The sequence below is a fragment of the Melozone crissalis genome, unplaced genomic scaffold (assembly GCF_028551555.1).
Source record: "Melozone crissalis strain CALT ecotype California unplaced genomic scaffold, PUWL_Pcris_2 ptg000019l_1, whole genome shotgun sequence".
Taxonomy (NCBI): Eukaryota; Metazoa; Chordata; class Aves; order Passeriformes; family Passerellidae; genus Melozone; species Melozone crissalis.
Window position 1 is genome coordinate 11,980,924 of NW_026535797.1, and position 16,029 is coordinate 11,996,952.

A 16,029-nucleotide genomic window follows, 5' to 3' on the forward strand; every position below is an offset into this window, starting at 1 on the left:
AAGTGCCCATGTCAGTTATTGTCAATTATTCCATCTATAAGGACATGTCAGATACACAAAAGACACTATTCTGACAGCATGCCTGCCCCAAAATGATAAGTTTAGCATAATGCACTTGACAATGAGAAAAGCAATAATAGCTATTTTGGGGACAAAAGAAAAATACAATGGATCTGATGACTAAGAGTTCTGGTCCCCATTGTAAAAGCAAAGTAGATCCCTGTCGTATTTAACTTGATTCTTTTGAATTAAACACTTCCATTAAAGTTTCCCACAGTAGCTTTAATATTTAATTATGTATTCCACCAAAGAAAAGAACAAAATCTTTGCAAAGGGTTTTGTTGGGCTTTTTTTTCTGGATGTGAAATATTTATCAGCATATCTCTTTGGACAAGTATTTTTATCCCCCAGGCAGAGAAAAAAAACTTCCACGTTCAAATCGGTTTCAAAACATTTTATTTTACAGCTTGAAAGTTTTCTATACTTCAGCACCTCATGCCGTGACTTTGTTATTTCACTTGTTAATGAATGGTAATTAAATCTCTTTTGGCTGAAAAGGTTGGAGGGCTCCTGCTGTATTACAAAAACAATTTCTGAAAGTTACAAAAATGCCCAAGTGTCTAGAAATTAAAGCATAAAGTTTGCCATGTTTTGAGTCCAAGTTTTAATCGCTCGGAAGGGTTTGTGTGGGAGAACAGCACATCCCAGTGAGTGTGCACAGTCCCCCCAGATTGAACAGACATAATTATGTCACTTTGTATCTACCAGAGTAAACACAATCGTGCTCTTAATAATCTACATTGTGGCCACAAACTTCCTTGATCTTCCTAACAACTGTAGCTAACACTGCATAAACCCTATTATACACTACCTACACAGAGAACTACTACATATGTACATCTAAGTAAAGACTTGTTAATTTTGCATTTGCTCAGCAGGCCTTGAAACATCAGCCTATTAATTTTTCTTCTTTTCTGTATTCTCATTTCTTTCAGGTGCTTTGAGCAGAAGATAAATGGAGTGCGTGCTTACAACTGAGGTAGATAAAAAGAGAAATAACTACATATTAAGGCATTTTGTGGCATGACAGTGCTAAATAGAGACACAATATTGAAGAAGAAATATCTCCACTATCCATTTACATCCGTGCAAGCGTCTGCTGGTATCAAATGGGCAGATTTGGTACACAGATTGTAAAAAGAACTATGTTAATTGCAATATAAAATGTAAAATATATAAATGCAATATAAAATGTTACTCCAGTGTAAAAATGTGTTTGATTACATGCAAAACAACATTTTTCCTGAAGGTGATACAGTGATTTCAGCAGATTTTGAATCTCTTTTAAAATTACAGTTTCTCAAACAAGAAACTGGGAGCAGGAATGCAACTAGATGAGTGCATTCCTAGACTGCAATTTTGGGAATGGGTTTGCTTGAAGGAAACCTCACCCCTAACCTGAAGTGAGGAACATCAGTCTTGAGGGGTGGTAATTTTGTCCTCATATAAATGCTGGATCGCTCCTTCTCCCTTTAAATAGAAACAAAGAAACAGAAAATTCATGTTTCATTCTGCAGCACAGAGATGTTTACAAAGTAAGGAAATCTGTGTCCTCAAGAGTTTCTTTGATGCAACCACATATCAAGAGATCATTTAAAAAATGTTGATTAAAGCCTGTTAGGCTAAACCTCCAAGACTAGGTGTCTGGATCTAATTACAAAACCACTGATGGAGTTTGGAATTATTAAAAATTAGAAATAAATGAGCTTTCTTTGTGCTATTCCCCAAAATGGTCAGAGCACCTCATTAGAGCAAGTATGTACATGAGCTCCATGACTTCAGATTTCTAATCACCATCCTGTTCTAACTGGAATATGCCTGTTTTCAAACAAACAGCCACATTCATCAAAGGCACAATGGGGAGGGTTTTTTCCTTTGCTGAATTTTAATGAATATATAGTGCTATCTGTCTTCACATTTTACCAAAGTTCCAGCGATAATTGCCCTGTCTGTGACATTTGCAGAAAGCCAGCAGTGTGCTGTGGGTGCACTGACAGCCCCAGGGAGTTGCTCCATCTGAGAACCCAGGAGGTCTTGACTTTGATGGCCTCAAGAGGAGGGAATGAGGGTTAGCTGGTTCCACTCTCCCAAAGCTGGGGAGGTAAGCAGAGCACTACAAAGACAAAGGGCAAAATTCCTACCTCACTGCAATATACCTGGATGCTTCAGAGAGAGGTCCTGAGATACTTAAGATTAACCAAGTGAAGCTTCATGAACTTCTAGTTTATCATAAGAGCAGAAGTCTCCAGGCTTTACGAAGAAGGTCAGTACATTATTTCACAGTCACTGAGACTGAAAAACAAATGTGAGTGCAACCACACTTGTACAAAATCTAGCCTTCTCACATGAGTATCTTTTCTCAGTCCCCACCAAGGGAAAAGAAAACACTTCTGTAATTACTTTCTATTTGCCCCTAAATAATTGTCAGGATAGGAAAAAGTTCAGAGAAACCGTGTCAGATTCTAGTTATGCATCCTTTTCCAAACTTGACCCATATAGAAGCAGGAGAATAGCCAAAAGATGGCATAGATGAACTTAACAACAAAAACCATTTATAACTGGTTTTAATTGTATCAGTGTAGCTCTAATGGATATGCCAGCTGACAGGACTAACATTCTGTATTTAGATGGCTTATCCCATCTCACTATTTGGTTTCCAAGTCTGGGGAGAGAAAATGATCCAGAATCCATGCTCATTTTTTCCTTGTGCTCCCATGGAGACAACAAACAGATGTGCTCATCAGTATGGAAAATTCTATGCAACTGAATACTATAATATATTATGCAGAAGTAATGTGCAACCAGCCACGTGCAGAAGCTCCCAGTTACTACTGACATCCCTCAGTGCAGTTATTTACATATATAGGACTGCTGGATTAGGTCTCTGGTGTGGATTTAAGCTTCATATTTTCTCACAAATCCTTATCAAGATCAAAATGGGATCCGGGTGCTAGAAGCAACCAGGAAAATAGTGATGCAGAAAGGGTTCATGGACCTGAAGTTAAAAATAGGAAGAGACAGAACAAGAACAGCTTAGACAACTGGAAAAAGCAACATTCAGAATCAGAGAGCTGAAAAAGAGGATTTCAAATTCACAACCAAAATCTTAAACACCGAATTTTCATTTTTTAACACAAAACAAAGCTAAATTCCCACTGTTACTATATTCCTTCAGCATCATATGCAAAGCTGCATTTATTCAGTACCACGATGTTAAACCACAACCCAAAGCTATCTTGTGCAAATCAATAAAAGCTTTAGATGATAACTTTGTATAAGGTTATCCAAGAGTATTAATTCTCTTTCATACCAGGGTAGTCAATAATGTTGTTAATGCTATTGTCCTGACAGAATCCTCTTTTTATTAGCAAAACCAGCTACATTTATTTCAGACATGATGTTAACATTAGCCAGCAAGACAGAGAACCAAGTCAGTGGTTTTCTGTCAGCTGGGATTTAGAGATATCTGAGATTGTATGAATCAAATGGCCTTGGCTCTTTGGCCAGCATCCACACAGCAGGCACAGCCTCTGTTCAGCCCCACCTGAGGCAGCAGGGGTGTGGGATGGCTGGATGGCAGGGAAGAGGACTCTTTGGGGAAGAACCTGACTGCACAACAGGTTCTCTCTGCTGCAGAAAGCCAGCAGTGTGTCCTGCACACCTGGGAGGCTGGAGAAGGAGGGCTGAACAAGGTTGTTGTCCCTTGCCAACAAAAAGCACAGCCTAGAGACAGCAGAAGTTGCAGTTACCCAGGACTGGCACGCCCAGTTATGCCTCTGGGTTCTTCACAGCAGGATGCAGTCCAAGAGGCTTGACTGGGGTACAAAGCAATGAGGGGCAGAGGAGAGCAAAGCCCAGCACCACCCCTCAGCTGTCACAAGATGGGAGAGGTGCAAGCCAGGGCTGGCAGCACAGTGCTGGTGCCTTCTGAGGCTCTGCTGGGGACCACAAGATGATGCCAGCCTGCAGAAGCTCCACTAACAGTACCTGGATGTGCTTCCAAAACCCAGATGTCACAGAGACACCAATGCTCATCAGACTACAGGCATGACTGCCCAAAAGAACAACCTGAAAAGCTGCCCCAATAGCAGGTATTTATCCTGACCCTACAGACAGTGTAATGCACTAAATGACTTTCAATATGAAATTTCTTTTGCTGTATAGCATGGCCCCATTCAGCTACCATCAACTCACACAGTATTTTTTATTTTAAAGCAATTATGTCCTTAACAAGTGGAGTTTTTATGAGAGGAATTAATTTTAGGTGAGATATAACAACAAAATGTGGGTGAGCTTCTCCTCATTTTATGAACAGAAAGAGACATGATGCCAGAGTCTGAAATGGAAACACCAAATCTACTGTGAAGGAGACATTTAGCTGCTGGAAATGGATTATCAGGCACTATGGTAGCCTCACATATTGATCCTAAAGCTCCAGAAAGGCCATTAGCACTGCACAATTGCTGCTAATTCCAAACATTAAGGTAACATTATGCAATTTGCAGATGGACAAAAGTCACTGTTTATCACTGATTATTTTGCTAATTTAGTCATCAAATCATTTGTTGTCTGAAATTAAGGAAGACTTAATAAAGGCAGCTTTGAATTCTATTCAGAAATGGTACAGAACCATTTGCTTTAGTGTGTGAGGAAGGCACCAGCTGAGGATGGAAATGAGTGGAAAGACAAAAGGCTTTCTGTGCATACAGAAAAACTTGGTAACAGATCACATCATCTGACTGCAGAAATCTAAGAAACCTTTTGTTAAAGTTAAAGCCCACCCTCAGCAGGTTTTCAGATGATGAGCTGGATGGGGCAGGTGACTCACCTGAGGGATGGGATGCCATCCAGAGGGACCTGGACAAGCCCAAGAAGTGAGCCCATGGGAATCTCTTGAGGTTCCACAAGAACAAGTGCTGCACCTGAGGCAGGGCAAGCCCTGCATCAATCCAGGCTGGGACACGAGCAGATGGGGAGCAGCCCTGCCCAGATGGACTTGGGGGTGCTGTGGGTGAGAGGCTGGGCATGAGCCAGCCATGTGCACTCACAGCCCAGAAATCCTGCTGCAACAGGACAAGGGATAAGAGGTTTTTACTAAAGGAGGGTAGATTTAGACTAGATATAAGAAGGAAATTTTCTGTTATGAGGCTGGTGAAACACTGGCCCAAGTTGCCCAGAGACGTGGTAGATGCCCCATCTCAGAAATATTCAAGGTCAGGCTGGGGCTCTGAGCACCTCATCTGGATGGAGATGTCCCTGCTCATTGCAGGGGGATTGGACTAGATGGCCTTTAAATGTCCCTTCCAACCCAAACTGTTCTATAATTCTATGCTTTGATGTCAGAGACAAGACACTAATCTGTGTTCTCTGGGCATCATCTCACTGGTATGAATAATTTAACTGGACTGCAGAACGTGTTCAGTAACATCTCTGATGGATGTTCTTGTCCTGGCCATAGATCATGGTAAATTCAGACCAGACTGAAGGAACATGAAGGATAACATTCAGGAAAATTAGGCAACAAAACTGTATCAACTCAGTCAAATTTGGCCACATTCTGATCCAAAGGGTCTAAAACAAAAATCTAGCTTATGCAGAAAGTTGTGCAGACAAAAGTGTTGTTTTCCCATACTTCTTCTGCTGCTCCTTGCGTTTCTGACACAGATATTTCTTTTTCATTTCCAGAAGCTCATTGTTAAGTCTTTCAATTTCATGTTTGTATTCTTTGCTCTGTGTTTCACACATAGTCAGTTCTGAGGACAAAACCTAATAAACAAAACACAAACAGCAGAAACAGGAGATATTGCTTCACTTACATATAAGTCCTTTTACAAGCACTTCCTCTTTTTATATTTCATGATTTAAGACATGATCATTTTCTACCACAATTCTTTTTCCCACTTGATGTTTCATTTCATCTCACCTCCATTCACCTAAAAACATCTTACAAAATAAAGGTTATGCCATTTAACTATAATACAACATGTAAAATATGCTCTAAGCTTTACGGGAATGGCATTAATAGCTACATTAGCTCTTAATTTCTGGGACATAAAGCTGGGCAAAAATCCAAAGTTAAGGTCTTAATAAATCAGGGAATTATTTTATAATAATGGGGTTTATTCACAGGGATGCACTGCTAAGTGGAGTAATTCAAACCACACAGGCAAAGTAGTACGAGGCACTGCAAATATTAATACAAAGACACTTATATGTGCATCAGTAAAATTTTGAAAAAGGAGGAACATGCATAGTGCACCTTCTTTCTTTCAAAAGGGTAATAGCTTGACCTGGCACCCCAAAATGCATGCATGCCAGCATGCTGTAGCATGCTGTGTCTGAAATGCAAAGCAGCAATTGACTGCATTAAGGACAAATAAGGACCGTATAGAGAACTTCAAATCACGTTCAGTTTAGCTAAACCCTGGCTTCTATTTTACATTTTCTACATTGTTTTTTTTCTCCATGGAAAGCTAAGATTTGCATAACAGCCTCTTTGTTTCCTAAGGGCCCATCTGCTCCTGCATTTTTTTCCTCATGGTTAGTATAGACGTGATTATGATGCAGTGAACAGGAGATGATGACTTCAACAGAGAGAGGAGCTGCAGAAGTAGATGAACTCCTGGGGAGATGATCTCTCAAGCAGGCAAGAATAGGAGAAGATCAGTTTATTCATAGAATATCATTGAATTCTATCAAAGAATCGCTTTTTAATATTATGCTTTTTAAATGTCCTACAAGATTCTTTTGGAAGCAGGAACTCCTCCCTGCAACTGACAAGGGGTTAGAACAGGTTCCTCCTGTCATCTCCAAAAGATCTGGAAATCTAAATATACATGTACACATGGCAAGAGAAAAAACAGTAACTTAAGACTGGATTCTCAGTATATTCTCACTGGTTTGTTAAAAAGGAAAAAAAAATGGCTTTGATTTGCTTCTTAAAGATGTTAACAGTTTAAGATAAAGGGAAGGAGAATAAGCTGAATGAAAAGCTGACAGCATCCCAGAATGCCCATGCAAAATACATATTTACAGCATTGTGCTGCTAACTCATATTGTAACAAGATTTTTCCTCTATTTTAATTTAAAAAGTAGAACAATGTGCAAAAAAAAAAGTTTGTTTGCTGCTCTGTGTTGACCCTTGAGGAAATACAGTGATAACCCTGCTTTCCTGGGTTATCAGCTCACTGAGGATGTCCCTGCAGCCCCTCCCCAGGGACAGCGGGCGCCTCTTACCTTGATCTGCTTGCCCTTCTCGCGGAGGATGTTCCGGTACTGCTGCAGCTGCTCCGCGGCCTCGGGCCCGGGCTGCCGGGCCAGCACGTGCCTCAGCTCCACGTACAGCTTCTCCTTTTCCTAAGGAAGGGACAACACGAGGAGCTCTGATTAAACTACTACACCAGCAGCACAGCCTGAGAGGAAATCAACCGCACTGAAAATTGCAACTCAGTCAGGAAGGTATTTGGAGAAACAAATCTGCCTGTGTGTCAGGCTTTCCTCACTAGCCATAAGGTATTTAAAGTTGTTGTGATAGCAATGGGAGAGCTCATTAAGATAAACATCCAGCTACTTCAAACCATGAATGAAATGCTCTTAAACACCATCACCAGCAAGCACTCTCTACCTCAGCACTTACTGGAAGAGTATCCAGGGCTGGGAAATTAATCACTAGAAACTGTGCTTATTGTAATCTTTCCTCTTATGAGTCACATTGCCTTACATTAAGGATCACAGCTTCACCCAACAGGATGTGAGCTGGCTATAGAAATGTCAGCAAAGGACTGTACAAAAGAGTTACTTCTTCCAAAGAAAATCCTGCAAAGCACATGTACACACACATAGATATTTATATATATATAACCTTTCAGTTTAACTGCAGGGGCTCTGGGAAAGGAATTATAAACAGCAACAATTATGACTAGCACAATTACCAAGTAATTTTTGTCATGTGTCTCCTCGTCCTTTATGTTGGAACAGTAATACTTGTGGGAGTTGGATATTGCCATGCCTGAAAAGAAACCACACCATGGTCCCACTTACATTTTTCTGTACTGAAATGCTGCTTTCAACTGTGTTTTGAGAGTGTACTTGTTTTTAGTCTGAGGAATAAAGCTCTGAAAAAAGCCACCTTCATAGTTTTGCACATTACAGTAGTTTTACTATCTACCCTGGAAAACTAAGATCCTTAAATAATATAATTTAGTAAGATCACATCCTTTTCTGGTACAATGAAAACTTGAAATAAAAAGGAGATTAGCAGACAAAAGATTAAACTGAGGAAGACAGAAATGCCAAGAAGAAGGCAGGATAGGTGATTATTTACACTGGATTTGGCAAAGCCCCTTTTAACCATCTTTCTTACAAGGTCTCCGCACAACTCTTACCACAGAATTTGTCTGTTGATGTGGGAAATGCTGCTATCACACCATCTAAAATTGCTACATTTGTACTTTCTCAGTGGTTGAGCCAGGGTTTTCAGAAGTGGTTTGCTATTTCGAAGATGTAAAACTTTAGGTGTCCAGTCTTCAAGAACATAAAGAGTGTAGAGCTTTTAGACCTCATCATTTTCTGAAAACTATGAACTACAGTGGTCACAAGTTGGGACACCAAAATGGAATCACTTCAAATCATGCCTTGCTTTTGCAAGCATTGTCCTTAAACTCTGCAGATTACTGAAGAAGAGTGCCCTATAAATGAAATTGTTCACAGTTTATCTCTGGAAAAATCAAAACCTCCTGAGACTCATACTGAGGTTTGCATAGCAGCAAATACTAAACTGAGAATTCAGTCTGAGTAAAGAGTTAAGTATTCCACATCATAGTGGTATTCCCACTACCAGCTTTTCTTACTTCTGAGGAAGTAAGATTTTACTGCAATGTAAAAACAACTGCAGAAGAAAAATCCACCTTATCAAAATCTGGCCAGTCAATATTAACATTTCAACCCTGAACGTATCATATATTTGTATTTCGTAATAGTGTAATGGTAACTTGGATAAATATGGGGCAATTGATAGACTGAAGGTCTTAAGTGCAATTGTTTTCCAATTTTTTTCTCTCCCTACCCTCTACAATGGCCAACCAAGCTCTTCAAACTTTGTGCAATGGTGTGTATAATAACCTCATTTAGAGACAAGTATGCAATTCTATTGTAGGGAGAATCTATTTTATGCAGCAGAGACTCGTTAGGTGTCCAATGTATATTGTATCCATAATCCAACAGAGGCAGAACCAGATGTCTTATAATGCATATCTTGTCCTTCCTTGCTGAGCACTGTCCATCTCTTTTACATCTAGTCAATTAATTTGTCACTGAGTTAGAAACACCATATGTCAGCAAAACATTAAAAGAAAATCCTGGATACTTCTTTCCTACTCAGCAGAAGTTTGTATTCACAGGTTGGCATTTCTTTAATTTCTGAAATTTTACCCCAGGATACAAAAAAATAAATTAAAAATAAATAAATTAATTTAAAAACACCAACCACAAGAGTAAATCTATGAGTCACAAGGTGCATTTGTAGGTACTTCCATCTCTCAATATAACAAAACAGAAATGATCAAGAAAAAATATCAGCACAAATTCATAAAGAAAAACTTTGTTTTCTGTAATAGATTAGGTCAATCCATTATGACTGGGTTTCTTTGGCTCATCCCAAACTGCCTCCCCTCATATTTCCCTCCATCCTCACACCAGGCTGCCATCACAACACACATCTTAGCACAGCTGTGAGGTTTTGAGATCAAAGAACTTAAGAGTCACAAACACACTGCGAGGCACAACTCTTCTTCTTGAGGTGAGGGAAGATCAAATCTCTGCAAACCCAGGCTGCTAAGAGTAATGCATCTGTGTTCAGATCAGGTCTAGGCCAGTAACAAAGCTTTTAATGGGATCCTTCCACCATGAAATTCCCCTGAAATTCAGCAGATGCTTGACTGTAGGACTGAGCCCATAACATCAACAAGCTTCACTGGTCTATGACACAAACTAAGCCAAGATGATGGTGGAGAGATGATGGCACATTCATTTTGGGTATGTAGGACATGTTGGGACACTCGGGCTGAGGATTACAGTTAAATTTCAGGCATTTCAAAGAGAATTTCAGGACCTCTGTGAACACCTGCTGTAAAAATTCTGCAAATAAAATTGCATATTATTTTTAGAATAGCCCTTCCTGTCTTAGATTTGTTTCCCAGGGGATCTCTGAGGAGCTCACAGATCCGTCTGTAAGCCCAGCCATTACAGTAATTTTCTTCATCCCTAAGTCTCTCAACCATTAATTTGGAGAGGGAGGGTGGGGAAGTAAGTGGTGCTTTCCCTTAAATTTAACTAGGTGCTGTCTCAGCCATATTCTGTAGTTCTCCTGGTCTGCTTGCTCTACAGCAAATTAAGACAAAATTCTTTTCTTCTGCAGAAGACTGGCTAGCATTTGGCAAACTTCAGTTGATTGTCCGGGACTAGGTAGTGCTGAGTTGCCTCCATCTTCAGCAAGAAGAATCACTTTTGCCAGCAAAGCCTTACTTCAATAGAAGTTGTTGCTGCTGACCAGCACAGCACCATTTGCTTTGCCATGTGAGAAGGACCATCAGTACCATCAGACACATTCCCAAAGTGGCAGCAAGGCATTCACAGCCATTGACAGGGAATGGGAAGTATTCACCAGTCCCAGGCTGGAATAGAGCTCTAAAGATGTGTTCCCATTTTGTGTCATCCTGTTCCCCACCATGACACCAGGAAATGGCACATCTTGTTAGTTAGCCCAGGGTTTTCCTCTGAACCAGAGATGATGATGACCATACTTTTAATGAAGATGATTTCACAGCAGAAATAGGCCCTGCAGTCCCAGCTTCCTCATTTTTATCTTTCCAAATAGATAATTCAACAAATTTACCTGGCAAAGCAGTATCCCAAGAGCCCTCTTCACAAGACCCACAAAAATCCTATTATGCACCAAAAGCTTTCTATCACATGAATTACTAAAAAAATACAAGAAAACCAAAACAAAACAAAAAGGCAAAAAAAACCAAAACCCACAAAAAAGTCCGAAAGATTCTGCATCATAGTAAATTTAATTTATGCCAGTTCTTGTCTCCGGCAACTGAGCTAAAGAAAAAACTCAACAAGATAAAGATGTAGTGCAGAAGTGTGCGATGTAGTGTATGGTAGCAGTCCCTAAAACATTCACCCTAAATAAAAATTCTTATTTTAATTAGTAAGGTGGAGAAAGCAATATAGTAACCATGCAAGCACTCTATAATTCCTCATGGCTTTGGAGGGGATAACAAGTCAGTCAGCGTGCCACGGGGGGTTTCTTGTTTATTGGCACTATAACCAAAATGTCAGGGCTGTGCTGAACTCCAGAGGCATTTTGTTTATGATGCCATGCAGCAGCACAGCATCCTTAGGGGTGGTGATTCCTCTTCATGAGTGTTAAACAGGACACAGAAATCTGGATTAAATACATACACAGACATACATATCTAGTCATAGTCATTTTCGTTGTACAAGTCCTACATTTATTTGTTGTTGTGTACACCTAGCAGGAGCTGTTGGCTCAGTACATCTATCTTTAAAAGTTTTATGAGGTAAAGAAAAAAATTAGCATATGGTGACCTTCAGAAATTTTATAATAACAGAAGAAAGTTGCCTCCAGCACTATGAGAAATGTGCAGTATAAACTTTCTCTGTAAACACTTTCCAAAAGCTCCTGCTCTTTCCTGTCTATTCCACATCCATCAGCAAACACCCTTGCAAGGATGCAGTTCCCTAGAACAGCTCCTGTTTTCATTATCACCTAGACACTTCTTAATCTCACCACTGTGAGGGTTTTTATTGGATACATTAATTAAGCTTGAAACAGGACAGAGGCCCTTTCACAGTGAGGCAACACTAACACTGTGTTAGACGTTTTGGGTTTTCCTGTGAAAACCATCACTTGAAGGAAAGGCTGAGATAGTCTCATCTTTGGTGAAATCTGCACCACCCAAACTTGTCCTATAACTTATCTCTCCAGTTGATAATAATGATTCTCAAGAGCAATTCTGGTTTCTTTGGCACAAAGCAAACTGTACCAAATTGACTGGCATTTTCAAAACAGCTTAATGAGAGAAGAAAGAAACCTCGAAACAAAGAAAGCATATTGTAAGGTCTCCAGCCTTGGCTGCTTTTTGCAACAGCAAGAGCTGAATGCTGCAGCATCACCATCTTCCAGGAACAACAAAGTATGAACATTTCCACCTGGAGTGCAGCTGCAACTTATTTTTATTATTATTATTGCTAGGAACTGTTACTATTAGATCTTCCCTAATAAGGGTGTAGGAAAACAGTATTTTTTCCAATGAACAAATAAATACATATACTCCTTTCAACTTTTGAACTCTGAGACACGAGGTTAAGAATCCATCCACAGAAAATGGCATGGATGTGTCTTGCTGAAATAACAGCTACAGTACCCTTTTTGCTATTGACATTACACAAGAGTTTATAAAATCATTAATTAGAGTAGCTCATTTAATCACAGTGTTTCTACTTTGCACTGCAGAAGCTTATCAATTAATTATCTCCTATATGTTTGAGCAGAAATACACACACATGAAAGTGAGCTGTTCCTTGAAGGTGAGAATTACCCCTGACATGATATGGATTGATGTAAATATTCCAACTATTTTCACAGTGCCTACAACTTGACAGCTGGGTTGAAGAGAGCTCTAAGCAAACCTTTGTTTTGCATTCTAGAAGCAGTTTATCTTGAAGTGACCTGGAGGAGATGAGAGGTCAATACAAATCTTATCAACAAGGTTCCTAAATATTCTAAGTGAATAAGTCTACAAAGCAAATGATGGGGAACCTTTTACTGTATAATAATTACTTTATGCAGGGTTCTAAGAAAAAAACCAAATTAAGTCTCTTCTTCAGATCTAGACTATTTGACCTAAAAACTTCTGTATTTTATTGTCAGAGTAACAGCATGCATTTCAGCTATTCAATAGCAATTAAGATTTTTAAAATTTTAGATGAATCAAAGAATTATTACAGCTCTGTTGATAATGATTAGCTGTTCCTGCAGGTGACAGCTTGGGATGAGAATTCCCAGTAGACCCAGCTTCTGTTCTCACTTCAGACTGATCTGGCAGATGACCTTGAAGGGTCAGAGAGACTGCAGAGCTCCTTCTAGAAGTATCTGTTTTTAAGTTAAGCAACTATGTCTCTTTAGTCACCTGCTTGACTTAGATCTTTAGATTTCCCTGAAAGATGAGAGTACTTTGCTTCAAGTCCTTTGGTGTTCTGGAATTGCTACCTCTGAACAGCTGTCTCAAAGTCAAGCCACCACTTAAATCTACAATACCTGTCTAACAAGGCAGTAAAGCCTACATACATCTTTTTGACAGGACAGCAGAGTTCCTCTGCATACATCAAGTACCTCAGAGAAGAAAGACTAGTCTCCTGTTACACTTTGGAACCTATTAAGAAATAACAGTACATCTAAGAAATATACACAGCAATTCTGAAATCATGGATGTTTTAATGCATGGCTTCCTTCAGGCTCACTGTAATTAGAGCTGAGCCTCTGCTATTCTTCAAGGAGTTCTGTTTCAGCTCCCCTTGCCTGCTTCTTAAAATTCAAAGAAACAGAAACAGTACTAAAGGAAGGGGAAAGACAGTGAATCTTAATGTCCATGTAAAGACAACTGCTGTGCTCAACTGTCCCATCCCCTGTTTAAGATTACAGCTGTATCTGCTTAGACAGGCATGGGGAGCCTTGAGCTCTGAGCCCCCAAGAAGAGGTGCAGCACTTGGCTGACTGATGCACCCCACTTGGCAGAGACTCTCCCTACTGAGGTTCATGGCTCCTGTGCACTCAGCAGCACATTTCTGGATATCTCAAGAGAAGAGTGGAGAAATGAGGTTCTTTCTACATCTGATTGTGTCCTCCTATGTCCCATTTTAAGCCACTCTTCTAAAAAAACCCAACCAGCCACAGTGACTCTGCCTACCTTCCTCCAACAGCTGCAAAAGAGCCTTAGCTGCAGCATCTTTCTGCATATGTTCCCTCAAAACCAGCACCATTGACAGTAAGAACAAAAACAAGAGAACTGGAATAGAACAAAATTAGTCTGTCCCTGTGGAATTACTTTTTTTTTTGTGGGGTTTTGCTGTTGTTACAACTGTCATACAAGATAATAATCCATCACTGACTGGGATGCTGTAGATTGTCCCTATCTTGCTGCTGAGGGAAGAGCAAAACACCCCTTATCTAAACACAAGAACACCTGCCAAAGGGTGAATACTAAAGATATACTTCTAGCTCTGGGCCACCCTATAGAATATGGAATTGTGAATGTTTTGCTACATTGCTGCTGCACTCCTGCAGTAATTCAGCTTCTCTAGCAGATTCTGGATGGCTGACAGTCAGTATCGGATTGCCACAGCACTGCAAAGTCTGTGTGCTGCAATGTATTCAGTCAGCACAGCAAGTCATTTATTTTCCCTTAACAAGATAACTGGTTGATTAATATACTTTACCCTGGGGTGCACAGCAGATTTATTTCCTTCTCAGATACATGCTGAACACAGGAACGAGGAGTAAACAAGGTTGTTTTCAGTTGTTATTTGCTGGAACAATTCCTGAACTTTTTATCCAAGCTTTTTTCCAGCAAACTAATGTTGAAGTTAAGGGCAATTCTGACTAAGAACTTTAGGATTGGGTCATTTTACAAAATATTTTTAGTCCAATGATACAAGGTATCTGTGCTCAGGATTCTGGGTTCAGATCAAACATAATGTATTTGAATAAAACACTTTGGTGATCACTGTTTCTGTTTTGCTGATGCAGATTACAGATGACAGTGCTGTGTCTTAGGTTCTTACATGGCATCCTTGCCTCAGTATCTGAATGGTGTTAAATCTTTATTGTACACATGCTGAAGAACTGCTTCCAGATAGGCAGTGATCCTCTACTCATTCTACAAGAGTTCTGGACACAAAGAGTTATTACATGAATTGCCAAGGTTCACTAAAACTCCTTGAAGACACAGGAATGAAACTCAGTCTCCCAGTCCCCCAGGACCACCATGCTGGTGGCTGTGTCAATATTCCTGCTCCTTGTTTTTCAGAAATAGCAGTCCTGGACTACAGCAGGAGGTTACAAATGTGCAATAAATCTCACAATAAGCCACAGCGTACTTGAAGACAACAATCTCTTCAGACATGCTAAACTTTGGGAGTGGACTTGGGAGTAGATGTATTAGAATGCAGGACACAAAACTATGCTTGACACTCATCCATGAAGGATAGTATTTATGTAATTTAAACAATCTTGCATGATGAGGAGGGGTGACATCTGATGACCCACGAGAGTTCTCTTTCAAGCTCAAACTCAAGTAAATATATCAATTATCTTAAAAAACTTGTAAGACAGATTCAGCATTCATGTGTACTTGCCACCTATAAACCCTAAGGGATTTTTACTCTGCCTGCAACTTCCTCAGCTTTGTAAATAACCTCTGAATATTTCTGACTAAAACATCATTAGGTGAGCTAAAAATGGTGCAGATCCCCAGAAGTTATTTTCTCAAATAAACTTACACCTTGCTTCTGTCCAGAACCATTTATCATGGGAAATATATTTTGTTTATGAGGGTGGGGTAGTTTCACAAAGAGTCAGTAAAAATTATCTCTTCCACTAAGGAAACTGTTCGCCAGAAGTATTTCGTTTGTTCACTAGGTAATCTGCTTTGCTTCCCATTTCTCAGCGCCAGAAATATTTGCACTATTTTTATTGGAAAATTATTTTCTCACCCTAAAGAGCAGCCAATTATCTCCACCTGATGACATTAAAGTGATCAGCATACTTCCTACCCATTTTTTCAAACCCCTGTTTAAACAAACATACCAAAAAAAAGACTATTTTTCTGGGAAGACTTTATTCTTTTCCACTTGAATTGCAACATATGTGGGAGGAGGGAAAGA

At 39.7% G+C, this 16,029-nt stretch overlaps 1 protein-coding gene across 1 annotated transcript in view; it reads right to left on the reverse strand.

The window, feature by feature from the left end:
• Positions 1 to 497: 497 nt before the first annotated feature.
• Positions 498 to 16,029, reverse strand: part of CFAP58 (cilia and flagella associated protein 58) — a 57,963-nt gene continuing 42,431 nt past the window's right edge. Inside the window, exons 16-18 of the mRNA XM_054277284.1 lie at positions 7,297 to 7,416; positions 5,693 to 5,826; positions 498 to 1,530 (exon numbers count right to left, since the gene is read on the reverse strand). Coding sequence (XP_054133259.1) covers positions 1,407 to 1,530; positions 5,693 to 5,826; positions 7,297 to 7,416 — 378 coding nt within the window. The 3' untranslated portion in view covers positions 498 to 1,406. The remainder of the gene's footprint in view (positions 1,531 to 5,692; positions 5,827 to 7,296; positions 7,417 to 16,029) is intronic.